Genomic DNA, 15,565 nt, shown 5'->3' with positions numbered 1-15,565 from the left:
GTACCACTCAGGTGACCCTGAGGACATAGATAAGCCTCCAGGTAGCTTTAACGACTCTCCAAAAGAAGGCAAATGATCAACTGACTGCAAGGAGTATAAATCCTTCCATTCCCCCATTCCTCAGTCAGAGCTGAAGAAGCTTCTTGGAGGAGAAGTGAAATGTCCTCCAAGAAAAACAAGAAAGTCCAGTTGCCTCCTGAAAAAACACCTTTGGGACATCCAATCATTGAGATTAGGTAAAATATGCAGCCAGTGAATTTTTGCTGCTGTGTCAGCTAAGAAGACTCCCTGTCTCACTTCTGCTAAATTTCTCCTAAAGGTAATGCTACTAACCTTTTGCTACTATCAGTGCTTTTTTTTTTTTTGGTCATAGAATGCACCAGAATGGAGTTCCAGCACCTTTTTCTGACGGATTTTCCAAGTTTTAAAAGTAACTTTTGAAAATTTGATGATGCAGCAAAATCATTAAAATGGTGCGTGCGGGCTGCGTGTGTGTCGAGTCCGATGCATGGGTACTTCATCCATGCTGGTTGTGATGACACTGCTCGGCTTGTGATTGGTCATGTGATCACGTTGGGTGCTTACTGTGAGCGGTGACTATTATGTTTTGTTACACAACTGACGTGTGTGGGTGTGTGTACAGTGATTGATTACGTGCAAAAGGTAAATAATTTCTTTATTTTAAAAAATAGTTGGTGAATTGAAATTTTTTTTGTAAATTTTTAGTGTAAAATATACTATGAACACTTGTCTTAAATACAATAAATTAAATTTATGTTAAGAACTGAATATATAATTTTTTAAATAAAAGATTAACAAGACATGAGTTCCGGCACCTTTTTTCTTACAAAAAAAGCACTGGCTTGACGTACGATCACAATTTAGCCCAAAATTTCTGTAGCTAAGCGAGGCAGCTGTTAAATGAGTTTTGTCCCATTGCTTGCCATAGTTGTCAAATGAATCGCTGCAGTGGTTAAGCTAGTAACACAGTTGTAAAGTCAGTCTGACTCCTCTGTTGATTTTGCTTGTCAACAAAGTGTTGACAAGGTGTTGCAAAAAGGAATCACACAGTTGACAAGGGTCTGATTTTTGATCACCTGACCCTCGGGGAGGCTGCAAGGCTTGTAAATGTGAACAACGGTTCACAGTTTTTAGTGCCATTGTAAGTTTGAATAGTCACTAACCAAACAGCTGTAAGTCGAGGATTAACCACATTCTACTCAGTGACTGCTTCATTGCTCCTGCTTAAGATCTTTCCTTCCCTAAACTGTCCCAGAAGTGGTTAAACTCAACATTCAACATAAACGTTTTCCTTATTCTGATCTTGAGGATGGGAAATGTGAGGGAGGAAATGCACTACGGGCAGTCCTCAACTTATAACCATTCCTTCAGTGACCGTTTGAAGTTACAATGGCACTGAAAAAAGTGGATCGGAGACCACCTGAGCTGTGGGTCCAACTTAGAAATTGAATAAAGTCCCTGGATGTGCTTTCCAGGGACTTTTTTCAATGTCCAAGTTGAACCCACGGCTCAGGTGGTCTCGGATCCAAATTTAGGAAGAACTGAACACAGCTAGCTATCAAATCAAAGTTGGTTAGGTACTGCTATCTGCTGAATAAATTACAACTATGTGGGTCAGCACAGCACAACGAACTGAGTCATTATGCAACTAAGCCGAAACCAAACACAACAGCCACCTGGGGAATCCTGGGAGTTGACGTCCGCACACCTTAAACTTGCTAAGGTTGACAAAAAGCACTTTAAAGCGCTTTCTTGGGCTTGTAATTATAACACGGTTGACAAAACGTACTAAGCAGCAAATATTTCACAGAATCACTGCTGTGAGATAAGCAGCTGCACCAACGGCAAAGATAAATAAATACACTTAGCCATCTTGCATAAATTCACCAAGTTCATGGCCATCCCAGTTCAGGGTGCAAAGACAGCAAAGGATTCTTTATTAAGGTACCCAGTCAGAACAGGCAGTCGGTGGCTTACGGGCACAATTGAGCCCAACATTTCTGTCATTAAGTGATACAGTTGTTAAGTGAGTTTTGCCCCATGTTATGATCTTTCTGTAGTGAGAAACAGTCCCTTTTTTCAGTGCTATTGTAACTTTGAACGGTCACTAACCGAACTGCTGTGAGTCAAGGACTAACTGTACTTGTGACCAATGTGCCGCGGCCTCTTTGCCCCTCGTCTTTTAGCAAGCTACGGAGTCTCTGGTCTCCTCAGAAAGCAATCCTTACCTGAAAGGCAGCTTCTCATCGTTGGGCTTGATGCACCGAACATAATGGGGAGTGGTAGCATTCAGGGTCTCCATCAACAGGTGCAAAGAATTACGGAACTGAAAGAGGAAAAAAAAAATATAGTAACTTCAGAGGAATGTGACAAGGCTTGTTTTGCAGGTAGAAACAGATGAAATGGCCAAGCGACTCACATTATTGCACTGTAAGATGGCCAGAGTTGCTCCGGATAGTGAGACAGGCAGCATATACATTTAATAATAAATAAATACACTTAACAAAGGGGAAATTAAGAATTTTGAGGACAAATGCAGAATCACAGAATAACAGAGTTGGACGGGACCTTGTAGGTCTTCCAATCTAACCAGGGGTAGGCAACCTTGGCTCTTTTATGACTGGTGGACTTCAACTCCCAGAATTCCTGAGCCAGCCATGCTGAGGGGAAAGGGAGAGGTTTCCAAGCTGAGCCAGGCTGGCTCAGGAATTCTGGGAGTTGAAGTCCACGAATCATAAAAGGGCCAAGTTTGAAGACCCCTGGTTTAAATATTTAAATATTTTTCCTCACAGTCACATGATCAAAATTCAAGCATTTGAGCAGGGGTAGGCAACCTTGGCTCTTTTATGGCTCCTGGACTTCAACTCCCAGAATTCCTGAGCCAACCATGCTGAGGGGAAAGGGAGAGGTTTCCAAGCTGAGCCATGCCAGCTCAGGAATTCTGGGAGTTGAAGTCCACCAATCCTAAAAGAGCCAAGGTTGCCTACCCCTGCCCTACACCATTCCAGACAAATGGTTGTCCAGTGTCTTCTTGAAAATCTCCAGTGATTGGTGCAGGCTGGGGAATTCTGGGAATTGAAGTCCACAAATCATACATTTGCTAAGGCTGAGAAATGCTAGACTAGACCGAGACCACCATCAAAGAAATCAATGAATCAGTTATGGAGACTTTCTGCTCATCATATTTGTCTCCTTTCTCCCTGTCAATCTCCAGATTCCATCCAGGAACCGGCCTACGTATGGAAGGTCGACGGCTACTTTATTGGCTCCTGCTGGAGATCTTTGCTTCCTTAAAGCCTCACTAAAGGGGTAACATTCCATAGAAACATTTTTTTCTTGTTCTGATTTTGAGGATGGGAAGTGAGGGAGGAATCGCAACAGACGTAGTCCTCGGCTCACAACCACAATTCAGCCCAAGATTTCTATTGCTCAAAGAGACATTTGCTAAGTGAGTTTTGCCCCGTTTTACAATATTTCTTGCCACAGTTGTTAAGTGGATCGCTGCAGTTGTTAAATTTGTCACATGGTTGTTAAGTTAATCTGGCTTCCCCCTCAACTTTGGTTGTCAGACGGTCGCAAAAGGGGATCACATGACCCTGGGACACTGCGACTGTCACAAATGTGAGTCAGTTGCCAACGGTCTGAATTTTGGTCATGTGACCCCGGGGAGGCTGCAATGGTCGTAAGAGTGAAAAATGGTCTTAAGTCCCTTTTTCCAGTGATGTTGTAACTTTGAACGGTCACTAAATGAACTGTCGTGAGTTGAGGACTACCTGTACGGTATTTCAAGGAAGAAGCAATGACCAAGGTCCTAAAGAAAAGTACCTTCAACTCAGAACGAGCCCTTGCATGGCTCTGCATGCTGATGGAATCTGTGTCGTCTGAGCCTCTCCCCAAAAAGGTAATTGGGAGAAAGATATATTCATTTTAGCGGAATTTTTTTTCCTTCCTTCATATGGGGACAGACTCAATTTCAGTCCCTCCGTAGCCCTGGCAATTATTCATTGATATCATTATAACCCGGATGGGCCAGAAGCAAAGCCCCCTACAAGAAAAAGAAGGAAACGGACGTGAAAAAAGGCTGCTTTGTACCTGGTGCCCCACTGTTTTCTTGTGCTCTTTGTTGGCTGCTTTCACAGTTGGACGGGCGGAGCGGATATTGATTTTGGAAGACGTTTTTTTCCCAGAAGGGGCAGCTGGAGCAGGGTCCTTCTCGTCATGGAACAACTCCACAATGGCTGGGTACTAGAAAGAAGAAACAGAAACTTGTTATCTTGCTTCGGCGATCAAGCAACAAAGCGTAATCTCTTGAAACAGAAATATATACACTCTTCAACGGAAGAAGGTGAAATCCACACCAAATACCAGCAGTATCAGGGTTAATGAAACCGAAGTACCTTTATATATTCCAAAAACTAAACAAAATGGGGTGCCTCCTTGTATTGCTTGCTATTGTTTGTACTATTATTTTTAATCTCTTGACAGCAGGCCCAGGGGAATGTTGAGAGAACTGGTCTGTTGGAGCAGGACTAGGCCCATCTAACCAGCATTCTAACTGACATCCCCACCTCGGTTTAGGAAGCTCACAAATAAAAGATCAAGCCAGCTTTCTTTCCAATGCTGCTTCCATCTGCTCATTATGTAAGGATGGGTAAGTCATAGAAGATACCGTATGATCAAAGGACTGGAAGAGAGCTTGGAGGTCTTCTAGTCCAGGGCTTTTCAACCAGTGGTACGGGTACCACCTGTGGTATATTGGCACCTGGCAGGTGGTACGCGACCATCCTAGAAAAGGGGTAGTGGGGGAGGGGAATGAGCTGAACCGGTGGCAGCACCGCACAAGTCTGAGCAAGAGACGGCTGGAGCTGCAGGGCTGTCAGGGCTCAGCAGAAGCGCCAGGATCAGTGCCAGGCTCCAGCTGGAGCTCGGCGCTGATCCTGGTGCTTCTGCTGAGTCCTAAAGCACCAATCAGCTGGAAAACAGCACTGATCCTGGCACTTCTGCTGAGCCCAGAAGAAGCGCCAATCAGCTGGACTGTTGCAGCATCTCCAGGGTCTTGTGATTTACATTCAGATGCTTGGCAACTGATTCATATTTATGACAGTCACAATGTCCCAGGGTCATGTGAAGGAACCAAAACCTGCTGCAATCACCCAGCAGACAGGGGAAATAAAAACCAAACACACACACCCCGCTGCCAATCCTCAACAGAAACGCTCACAACAATGAAAACCTCGGACAGGAGGAAGAGCGCGGCTGGGAGGGCAGGCAGGTGTCTTGCTCGGCTGTGGCTTGGGGGGCACTTTTTTCAGTGCCACTGTAACTTCGAACAGTCACTAAGCAAACTGTTGTAAGTTGAGGACTATCTGTACTTTATTGCTTTTTTGGGGGGGTCATCATGTTTTTGACACCTTGCTAGGCGACTGGTGGTACTTGGACATTGCCATATCCTAAAAGTGGTACAATGGGTGAAAAGGTTGAAAAGCCCTGTTCTAGTCCAACCCCCTGCTCAAGGCAGGAGACTTTATATCATCCCAGTCAAATGGTTGTCCAGACTGTTTTTGAAAACCTCCAGTGATGGAGCATCCACAACCCCAGGAGGCAAGCTGTTTTCATTGATTAATTGTTCTCATTGTCAAAAAATGTCTCCTTATTTCTCTCTTCAGTACAAGCTTCCACCAATGACTTCTTATCCTGTTCTCTGATGCTTTGGAGAATAAGTCAGTCCCCTCTTCTCTGGGAGAGCCCCCCAAGTACTGGAAGAGAGCTATCATGTACCCCCCACACCCCAATCCTTCTCCTCAACAGAGTAGATATGCCTGGCTCCTTCAGTTATTCTCCACATGTATTAGGCTTCAGACCCCTTATTATTTTTGTTGGTTTTCTCCACACACTTTCTATGGTCTCAGCATCTTGTCTGTATTGTGGTGACCAGAACTGTATGCAGCATTCCACGTTTGGCAACTTTAAAACCTGTGGACTTCAATTCCAGAATTCCCTAGCCAGCATGGCTGGCTAGGGAATTCTGGGAGTTAAAATCCACAGGTCTTAAAGTTGCCAAGATTGAACACCCCTGGTGTAGTGTTGAGAATTTACTCTGTTCCTTCTTTATTATTGAATCTCTCTGCTCTTTCCCCTAATCTGAGATTGCTTCCTTCTGATTTTCTTCCCCACGTGTATGCACAAGGCACACGTTGTTGCATTCTCCTCCTGGTAGGATGTAGTGGGTTTGGTACTAGGCCTTGCCTATTCCTATAACAGTCCCCCTTTTTAAAAAAAAAAAAAAAAAAAAACCTTCCTAACTTGCTTCATTAATTTTTGTTCAGGTCAGATTTCCGCTTTTGAGAATGTTCACAGGCAACCAAAGGGGGCTTCAACCTCTAACACAGTGGTTCTCAACCTTTCTAATGTCGTGACCCCATAATACAGTTCCCCATGTTGTGGTGACCCCCAACCACTTATTCATCATCGGGTGCCAGGGGCATGACCAAAGAAAAGGGGGGAAAAATGGCGGACTGCGTTGTTTGGCGACCCCCGTGAAATGGTAGTTCGACCTCAAATGGGGTCCCGACCCACAGGTTGAGAACCACTGCTCTAACATGTCTGCCCCACTTAAAAAACTCAGTCCAGAAAGTTTGCTAGAATAACAAGAAGCAGCGCATTCTCACAACCATTTTCATTAAGACAAGACCACAATTTGTCATCTGGTGCTTCCCGAGATTGATTAGCTCAATTTTGTTTCCATGTTTGCCAAAAGCCTCTTGAAGAAACAATCTGTCTCCACAGAGAGGTGTTCTGACTTGACACACTGTTGTTTATCTGCTTCACAACCGCAAATTTTATTTTAATATTAGCTGCCAAGAAAACCCCTTTATCCATCTTGTGCCTCTAGTCAGCTTTCGTTGTTTTAACACCTTCAGGAACGCTGGTCACCTCATTCTTGAGGGAAATTCTCTATCTGCTATCCCTCTAATTCATGGATTAGGTCAGGGGTAGGCCACCTGGGCTCTTTCATGACTCAAGGACTTCAACTCCCAGAATTCCTGAGCCAGCCTGGCTCAGCTTGGAAACCTCTCCCTGTCCCCTCAGCATGGCTGGCTCAGGAATTCTGGGAGTTGAAGTCCATGAGTCATAAAAGAGCCCAGGTTGCCAGGCCCTGATCTAGACTCTAGGCCTAGGGTAGGGGTCTTCAAACTTGGCCCTTTTATGACTGGTGGACTTCAACTCCCAGAATTCCTGAGCCAGCAATGGCTCAGCTTTCCCCTCAGTACGGCTAGCTCAGGAATTCTGGGAGTTGAAGTCCAGGAGCCATAAAAGAGCCAAGGTTGCCTGCCCCTGATCTAGACTCTAGCCTAGGGTAGAGGTGTTCAAACTTGGCCCTTTTATGACTCGTGGACTTCAACTCCCAGAATTCCTGAGCCAGCATGGCTCAGCTTGGAAACCTCTCCCTTTTCCCTCAGCACGGCTGGCTCAGGAATTCTGGGAGTTGAAGTCCACCAGTCATGAAAGGGCCAAGTTTGAAGACCCCTGGTCTATGGCAAACAGTCTTGCCCAAAATTGCCCAGAGCTGAGGGTGAGGATGAGTGGTGAAAGGGCCCAACAGATGGGCAGAATGACTGTGGGTCAGGGGGGGTCAGCTCTCTACCAGATCACACACTGAGATCACCCCAAAAGTTTCCATTTCACCCAACGTCCCAGGACCTCTGAGCCAAATGCCTCTAGGAAATCCAAAATAAATTACAACAGACGACACTCCAACCCCAGATTTTCCAATCCAGCACAGGGCTCGATTATACACCTCTTGTGACGAATCAGCGTTCATAATTTTAAACGGCACCAGGCAGAGAAATTGTTCGACATTTTTAGCACCAGTTCTCAGGCAGAACGGCAAGTGGCTGTGAAAAATTTATTTTCCGCGGAGAAGAGAATTCCTCCAGTGGCCTAGCCCGTACTTCTTGCCTCATAAGATGGCCCCCGGGCTGCATGAATATTCTGAGTTTCATTTTATAATCCCATCCAGGTATGAACCCTTTCCAGCCCATTTCACTTTCTCACACTCAAGCCTGAGGCTTCCACTTTCTTTGAGGGCCTTTAGGATGAAGCTAGTCCTTATGGTCCACGAGAATAATAAAAAAATCCAGCTAGGAGAGAAGCTCCCCCCCCCCACATACACTTAGTCTGCAAAATGCTTTTGTCTAACGCCAGGACCACCTTGCTCAAAATACCAAACTCCCTTTTGTGTTCCTCGTTTGCCTCTTTTTATAGCCCGTTCTTTGTCCGTTCCTGGTGCACTTGACTCTGACAATGGCCTAAAATTAACCTGCTATTGAAATGGTGTTATCTCCTCCAGCAGCCTAGTCTGTATCCTAAGCCCTTTGAAGGAAGCCGCTCGTGAACGCAGCCACCTCCTCCCCAACGGAAGCTAATTTCCCCATCCTTCTTACGGGAGTTTTTATCAGACGTCTGCTGGTAAAAGCAAACCCCAGGACATTAAGAAAAAAATCCTGTCAAAAGGGAGAGAAGCAAGCCCTCCCCTCTGCAGTCTCCAATAAAAATAAATTGGACTACCCTTTAAGAAAATCTATTTTCAGCAGGGAAGCGGCCTGTGGCTCCTTCTGGCATTCAGTGTCAATGCATAGAGAATTGCTAAGTTCTGCAGTTCTACATGTAGCATACATGAACGTGCAGCGTGAAGGCATAGAGGTAAACCTCGACTTATAATTATTTGTTTAGTGAACATTCAAAGTTACAACAGCACTGAAAAAAGTGGGACTTATGACGGGTATTTTTCGGCTGTTTGCAGCATCTCCCTGTACCCGTGATCCAGTTCAGGTGCTTGGCAACTAGCATGTGCCTATGGCAGCTGCACTGTCCCCGGGGCCCTGGGGTCGCCAGTTATAACCTTCCCAGCTGGTCCCAACAAGCAAAGTCAGTGAGGGAAGCCAGATTTGCTTAATGGCCACAGGATTCACTTAATAACTGCGGTGATTCGCTTAACAACTGTGGCAAAAAAAGTCATAAAATGCAGCAAAACTCATTTAACAACTGCTTAGCAACAGAAATGTTGGGCTCAGTTGTGGACTTAAGTTGAGGACTGTCTGTATTTATGTCTAATGAAAAGCTTATTAAGGAATAAAGATTCCAAAGGTATAAATAACATTGCCAACACAACTGCACTGTTTGCTCCAGGCTGGAAACAGGTCACATAGAAGAGGGTTGACGGCCCAGAAGGAAAGGGAGGAGCGGGGAAATGTGCGTGCACGCATGCGCAAAACAGGTGCGTGCACGGTGACGGCGGTGGCACCTGCACACATCTGCAAACAGGCCGCTTCACCCACGCACCTGCGCGAACGGGCTGCTAGGACCTGGAGGGCTGAGCATCTGCAGAGACATTTCCAAGAGAATGGTTTCCATTCTCATCTGTTCAACCTCGAGTCATCAAGTAATGCAGGAGACGTTTTGGCTGACCGTCTAGCAAGCTGCCATGTTTATTTCTCTGCTTATGACCCTCTTCAGGCACTCCAGGTGGAACGGAGGGAACAACTAACTACACAGGCAGGCAGGCAGGCGGGAAAAGATACGGCTTGAAACAAAACGATTGGTTGCTTCTCCGGTTTGGACATAGCTCAGATACTCACTTTTATGGTAAGTCCTTGACTTATGGCTGTAATGGAGCCTGCCTATCAAGATTGTAGGCCGTGATGATCATAAAGTAGGTCATCATGTGACCAACCCGGTTTTATGAGCTTTTTTTTTTGCAGCAGTCGTTAAGCAAATCATTTGTTAAGTGAGTATGCATTTGTTAAGCAAACAAATTGTTTGGGCCAGTTTTGCCAAAAACTGGAAGTAAACATCAGGTTTTGGTGAAAATATCAAAAATCCTAGTCATGTGATCATAGGATGCTGCAAATAGTCCTAAACAGTTGGTTGCTGAGCACCGAAAATGTGGTCACATAACTACAGGTGTGTGTGTGTGTGTGTGTGTGTGTGTGTCCTTGGAACTTCAAAAGTGGGTCATAAGTACCTTTTGGGGGAGCCTGTTGTAACTTTGAATGGCCATTAAACAACCTGCCATAAGTCAATGCCTACCTATACAGTATATATTATACACCATAGTAGGGTTAGGCCATTGAATCAATCACTTTCCCCAAAGCGTCTGAAGGCAGGAGGAGGAGAAGCAACAGATGGAGACTGACCAAGGAGAGAAACAACCTGGAACTAAGGAGAAACTTCCTGACAGTGAGAACAATTAACCAGTGGAACAACCTGCCTCCAGAAGCGGAGAATGCTCCAACACTGGAAGTTTTTAAGAAGAGACTGGACAGCCATTTGGCCGTAATGGTATAGGGATTGGACTAGAAGACCACCAAGGTCCCTTCCAACATTATCATCATCATCATCATCATCTAGAAAGAAAACATCTTTCATAGAAAATTGGCAAGGTCCCAATAAAGAAGAAACTAACTACGTACAAATGTGTCCCCTCAAGATTTTAAAGAAATCCAGAAGATTAATTCATCTCCAGTGGTTTTCTTGAGATACATTTTGCTTTTTGCACTGTGATCTCACAGTGTAAACTTGCTATAAACTAGATCTTAATATTGTCCATTAGCGTGGACCTCACACTATCAGCCAAGATGTTCTTCTGCACAAATTAACCAGAATGGAGCCATCAAAAATGAAAGGAGAAGGAACTTCAGCCATAAATAACATATAATGCCAGAATATGACAATCCAATCTATTTTTCCCACTGGTAACTTTACCTTGCCGGCCTTCAGAATATTGATCTGTTCTTCGTGGACTGTATCTCTGTTTTTTTCCAAAAAGCCCTCACAATAATATTCCACCTAGAAAAGTTTCCGGAACCAGAGTTTGGGTAGGAAAAGAAAAAAAATTAAAATTCTGAGTACAAATCTTATCAAACAAATTAAGATATTCTTAAATAATATGGACAATATGTCCCTATAGTTTTCTTTTCGAAATACTTTTTTTTTAACGAGGCAGCCTAAAACCAGAATATGTTACAGAATGCTAAAATATCTGGATCTCAATTTCTACATTAATTCAAACTGAACTGTGTGTGTGCTCAGATACACAAAAGACTAGTTTAGCGTATCTGTTGTGTTCTGCAATTATCAAAATTAGGTGCTTATTAATAAAAGATTGGCTTTTAACCTGGTTAAAAGTGTGTTAATATGGCTGGAGGATGGGTAGAACCATTTTTTTCCACTGGGGGAATCTCTGGCCTTCTGCACAAAATGGTTGATGTTATGATTGAGGATGATTTGCCCTCTGTTGTAAGAGACACCCGGTGCAGTTTCTGTCATCTAAGCTCACTAGGAACTCTTAGAAAACTGGCAGCTGTGCTCTTCAAGAGTCACAACGGAGTCAAAGGAGGTAAGAAACTGTGGCTACTTAAAAGCACCAGGGTAACGTCAGAGTTGAGAGTTCAGACCAAGTCTTCTTTGTTGACAGCGGCCTGCAACCTTGACAACTTTAAGACTTGTGGACTTCAGCTCCCAGAATTCCTCAGCCAGCTAGTCTTAAAGTTGTCAAGGTTGCAGCCCCCCCACCCCCCCCGTTTGTTGAGTATCATCTTTTGTCTCCTGACCGATGGGAATTATACCCTACTTTTGAGAAACGGGTTTGTTTAGCAGGTGCTACTAACAACATAAAAGAGAGCTAGAATAAGGGAAAGTGCAGACGTACCACTTTTGTCTTTCAAATCCAACACTGCATCGCCATGATTCTCACTACTACGCAATTAGATGCAAAGAAGAGGGAACGAAAACTCTTTTTCAATCTCGCTCTAAATTCCAATTTTCAATTCATTTGTAACTACCCTGATTTTTTTTTCTGCCTTTAGATTTCAAATGTGAAAGGAAAGTGAATAAACAGCAGCTGTCAGGAGCTCCGGTGGCCCAGTGGTTAGAATGAGCTATTGCAGGCAAACTCTGCCCACAGCCTGGAGTTCGATCCTGGCGGGGCACAAGCCTTCCGTCCTTCCAAGGGCGGTAAAATGAGGACCCAGATTGTCAGGGGCAATATGAAAATAATGCTTTTATACTGTAAACCACCTGGATAGTGCTGTAAAGAGCTACGGGGCAGTATGTAACTATAAGTAAGATAAGATAACTTTATTGTCATTTTTTTTTCTGTGGGCACAACGGCACACATCAAAAATGAAATTTAGTGCTATTGCTATTCTAGCTAGTAGAGGCAACCAACACACAAGGGCTCCCCAGACCAAAGGGAGACGTCAGCACAATTAGGGAGAAAGGCTGGACCTGTAACACACCCTCCCAAAGTCTCTCTGTTGCCACTACCTTATCTGCAAAGTGCACAATAATGAATGCCATGTTCGACATGCGAGGCTTCTGGAAATGTTGACTGCTTCCGTGGCGATCATAGAGTTTCTGAGCCCAGTTCTCGTCTGTCCCTTTAGGGACCTGTTTTAAAAGAAAAGAAGAGAAAGGCAATTATTCCAAAATGCCAGGACATACAGTAAATCATTATTCTGAATGTATTGTTCTGAATGGGAACCTGCATTTCCACTACAAAACAATGGGATTACCTAATGCAACTATCAGGTTTGTCAGATGCTATATTTTTTCTATCCTGCTCCATGGAGTAGAGAGTGGGTCTCTCTGACAGAAGAGACTAGAAGCATCTGAAATGGGGATCTACAGGCGGCTGTTACGTAGAAGCTGGGTTGACAAAATCAGAAATGAGGAGGTGATCAGCCGCCCGGGAAAGGCCAGGGAAATCATCAAAACAATTAAAAAATGAAAGTTAGAATATTTCGGACATGTGATGCGACACCCAGAAAAATACGGCATACTCCATTTAATCCTGCAGGGAAAGATGGAAGGCCAACGAGGTCCAGGCAGAAGAAGAACATCGTGGCTTCAAAATCTAAGGGAGTGGTTGGAACAAAACTCAGCAGCACTTTTTCGTGCAGCTGCCGATAAAAACAGGATCGCCAACTTGATCGCCAACCTCCGATAATGGATAGGGCAGAAGAAGAAGAAGAGAATGCAACTATCTCTATCTGGAGAACCTCCAAGCTGTGCTTATTGGAAAAGCACATCTCACTTTCTCTTATGTGACATGTATTCAAGGGCAAAATGACATGCATACAGGTAATCCTCAACCTACAACCACAATGGGGACCGGAGCCTCTGTTATGAAGTGATGCGGTCCAGATTTTTATGGTCCAGATTATTAATGGCTTAAAAATAAACAAAACATTCCTAGCTCTTAAGCACTTATTTACTCATCATAACAGTTCTTTTCATTGACACTCTCATATTGTTTTTGTATAAGGAAACAGTAAACAAATTAATGGAGTATTCAGGCTGAATCTTTTCTTCCACCCAACTAAGCGGGACCACCTTTCCCCATGAACGGCAGTAACTTTTTCAGATTTAAAAGAGCCAACCACCCAAAGCTGAAACAAAGAGGTGCAGCAAACATCCATTTCACAGTCAACTCAATGTAATGTCTTAGCTTTTGAGCTCACTGTCTTCAAGGTAATAATCAAAGCTATCTCTTTTTTATTTAATTAGTATTCCACAACAAACAAATTAAAAGGATATTTTAGATAATTTTACCATATCATGAGGACATGAGACTCCTGCTTCCAAAAACCTCTCAATAAATTGGAATAATGCTTCAGTAAAAACTTTTTTGCAGAGTTTGCAAATTTCTGCCCACCAACTTATTTTTATTCAAACTCCAATGACACGAGAGAGGGTTCCGATAGAGGCTGCAGAGTGTTTCTGATAAAAAGACATTGTTCAACAATTCTTTTTTTTTTTTTCCCCTTCACAGGTTATGCTCCAGGTGGGGAAAAACTGAGAGAACAAAGGGTACGGGACCTTCATAAATGTCTATGAAGGAGATACTTTAGAGCTGACAGGCAATGAAAACACTCTGGCATATGCCTAAGAACAGATGGGAGACCTGACAGCAGCGTTCCAGTATCTCAGGGGCTGCCACAAAGAAGAGGGAGTCAAGCTATTTTCCAAAGCCCCTGAAGGCAGGACAAGAAGCAACGGATGGAGACTAACCAAGGAAAGAAGCAACCTGGAACTAAGGAGAAACTTCCTGACAATGAGAACCATCAACCAGCGGAATAGCATGCCTTCAGAAGTGGTGGGTTCTCCATCACTGGAGGCTTTTAAGAAGAGACTGGATAGTCATTTCTCTGAAATGATATAGGATTTCCTGCTTGAGCAGGGGGTTGGACTAGATGACCTCCAAGGTGCCTTCACACTCTATTATTCTATGTTCCACGTTCTGTATATCTCTTGTTAAAACGCAGAGAGTCCCACTGTGTTCAGGGAAGGAACATGGCTGCTGATTGTAGATAGGAAGCTGGAGTCATATTTAGCAACAATTAAGTTCTACTGATATCAGCGGGTTTGCTTGAACTTAGCAAAATCTGGATACCATCAACTGACTTTGAACTGACCCAGGTTCTTTGGAAATAGTCTACCTGTTTCCCCAATTACTGACTTGTTTTCTTGCAAGTTGTGTTTTCATCAAAATGCTCATGAGGTGTTAGCACAAGACTTCCTGAAGAGATCGTCTTACTATAAACCAGCGGTTCTCAACCTGTGGGTCGCGACCCCATTTGGGGTCGAACGACCATTTCACGGGGGTCGCCAAACAACGCAGTCCGCCATTTTTTCCCCTTTTTCCTTAGCTGGGCTACTCCCTTTTATTCTGTTGGCTTTTGAAAGCCAATAGAATAGACTCTCTTGAATAGAGTCTAATTCTATTGGCTTTCAAAAGCCAGTAGGAATTGTCCAGGCTGTCTCTGCCCTGCTGAGCCCGCCAAAAGTCCCCTTCTGCAAACGGGGCTGCAAGTTGTCTGCAGCGAAGGCGAGCTGTCTGGAAGTTTCCACCCCTCCCTGCTGAGCAACTACTAAAAATGTAAGTAAAAGAGGGTGGGGTGGGGGGAGATGGGAGGCCGGTGGGTGCAGGGAGGGTTGCTGGCGCGCATGGCGCCCGGCAGGTGCCTTACCTCCCTTGGGCTGGGCCAGCCGGTGGTTGGCCTGCGCCGTCTCTGCCGCTTCCCAGCTACGCCTCGGCCGGCGCAGGGGGCGGCACCACGCATGTGCGGTGCTCCTGGGCAGGGAAAGTCCTCAACTTACGAGCGGTTGCGTAGTCCTCGACTTACGACCGGTTGGGGGTCGTGGCATTAAAAAGGTTGAGAACCACTGCTATAAATACTGAACATTAATAAGTTGAGGGGAATTATTTTTACCTTACATTCTTCATCCAGCAGGTCCAGGATGCCCAGCTTAGCCTCTATAAGGTCTATGCATGGCTGGTTGTCATAAAAGTCGATGAGGGTCCAAGGAATTTGCTCCTTCATGTACTCATCTTGTTCCAACTTAAAGACATGCTGTGGCAGAGAAAGACAGTAAACGTTTAGCCTTTGTCTGGAAAGGCCAATAAACCCCCAATAGAGGCAATCCTCCATTTATAAACATCCGTTCAGTGACCATTCAAAGTTTCAATGGCACTGGAAAA

At 44.4% G+C, this 15,565-nt stretch overlaps 1 protein-coding gene across 3 annotated transcripts in view; it reads right to left on the bottom strand.

Moving 5' to 3' along the window:
- The window catches only part of LOC120297637 (unconventional myosin-Vb-like), a 213,394-nt gene that overhangs the window by 55,275 nt on the left and 142,554 nt on the right, over positions 1-15,565 (bottom strand). For all 3 annotated transcript variants that reach the window (XM_039320485.1, XM_039320484.1, XM_039320486.1), the window contains exons 12-16: positions 15,297-15,437; positions 12,349-12,471; positions 10,786-10,869; positions 4,114-4,266; positions 2,250-2,347 (exon numbers count right to left, since the gene is read on the bottom strand). In XM_039320485.1, the coding sequence (XP_039176419.1) occupies positions 2,250-2,347; positions 4,114-4,266; positions 10,786-10,869; positions 12,349-12,471; positions 15,297-15,437 (599 nt within the window). The remainder of the gene's footprint in view (positions 1-2,249; positions 2,348-4,113; positions 4,267-10,785; positions 10,870-12,348; positions 12,472-15,296; positions 15,438-15,565) is intronic.

Source organism: Crotalus tigris, unplaced genomic scaffold, assembly GCF_016545835.1.
Source record: "Crotalus tigris isolate CLP2741 ecotype Arizona unplaced genomic scaffold, ASM1654583v1 scf7180000023652.331455, whole genome shotgun sequence".
Classification (NCBI taxonomy): domain Eukaryota; kingdom Metazoa; phylum Chordata; class Lepidosauria; order Squamata; family Viperidae; genus Crotalus; species Crotalus tigris.
The sequence above is the reverse complement of the archived record's forward strand: the minus strand, read 5'-3'. Positions and strand labels throughout refer to the sequence as shown.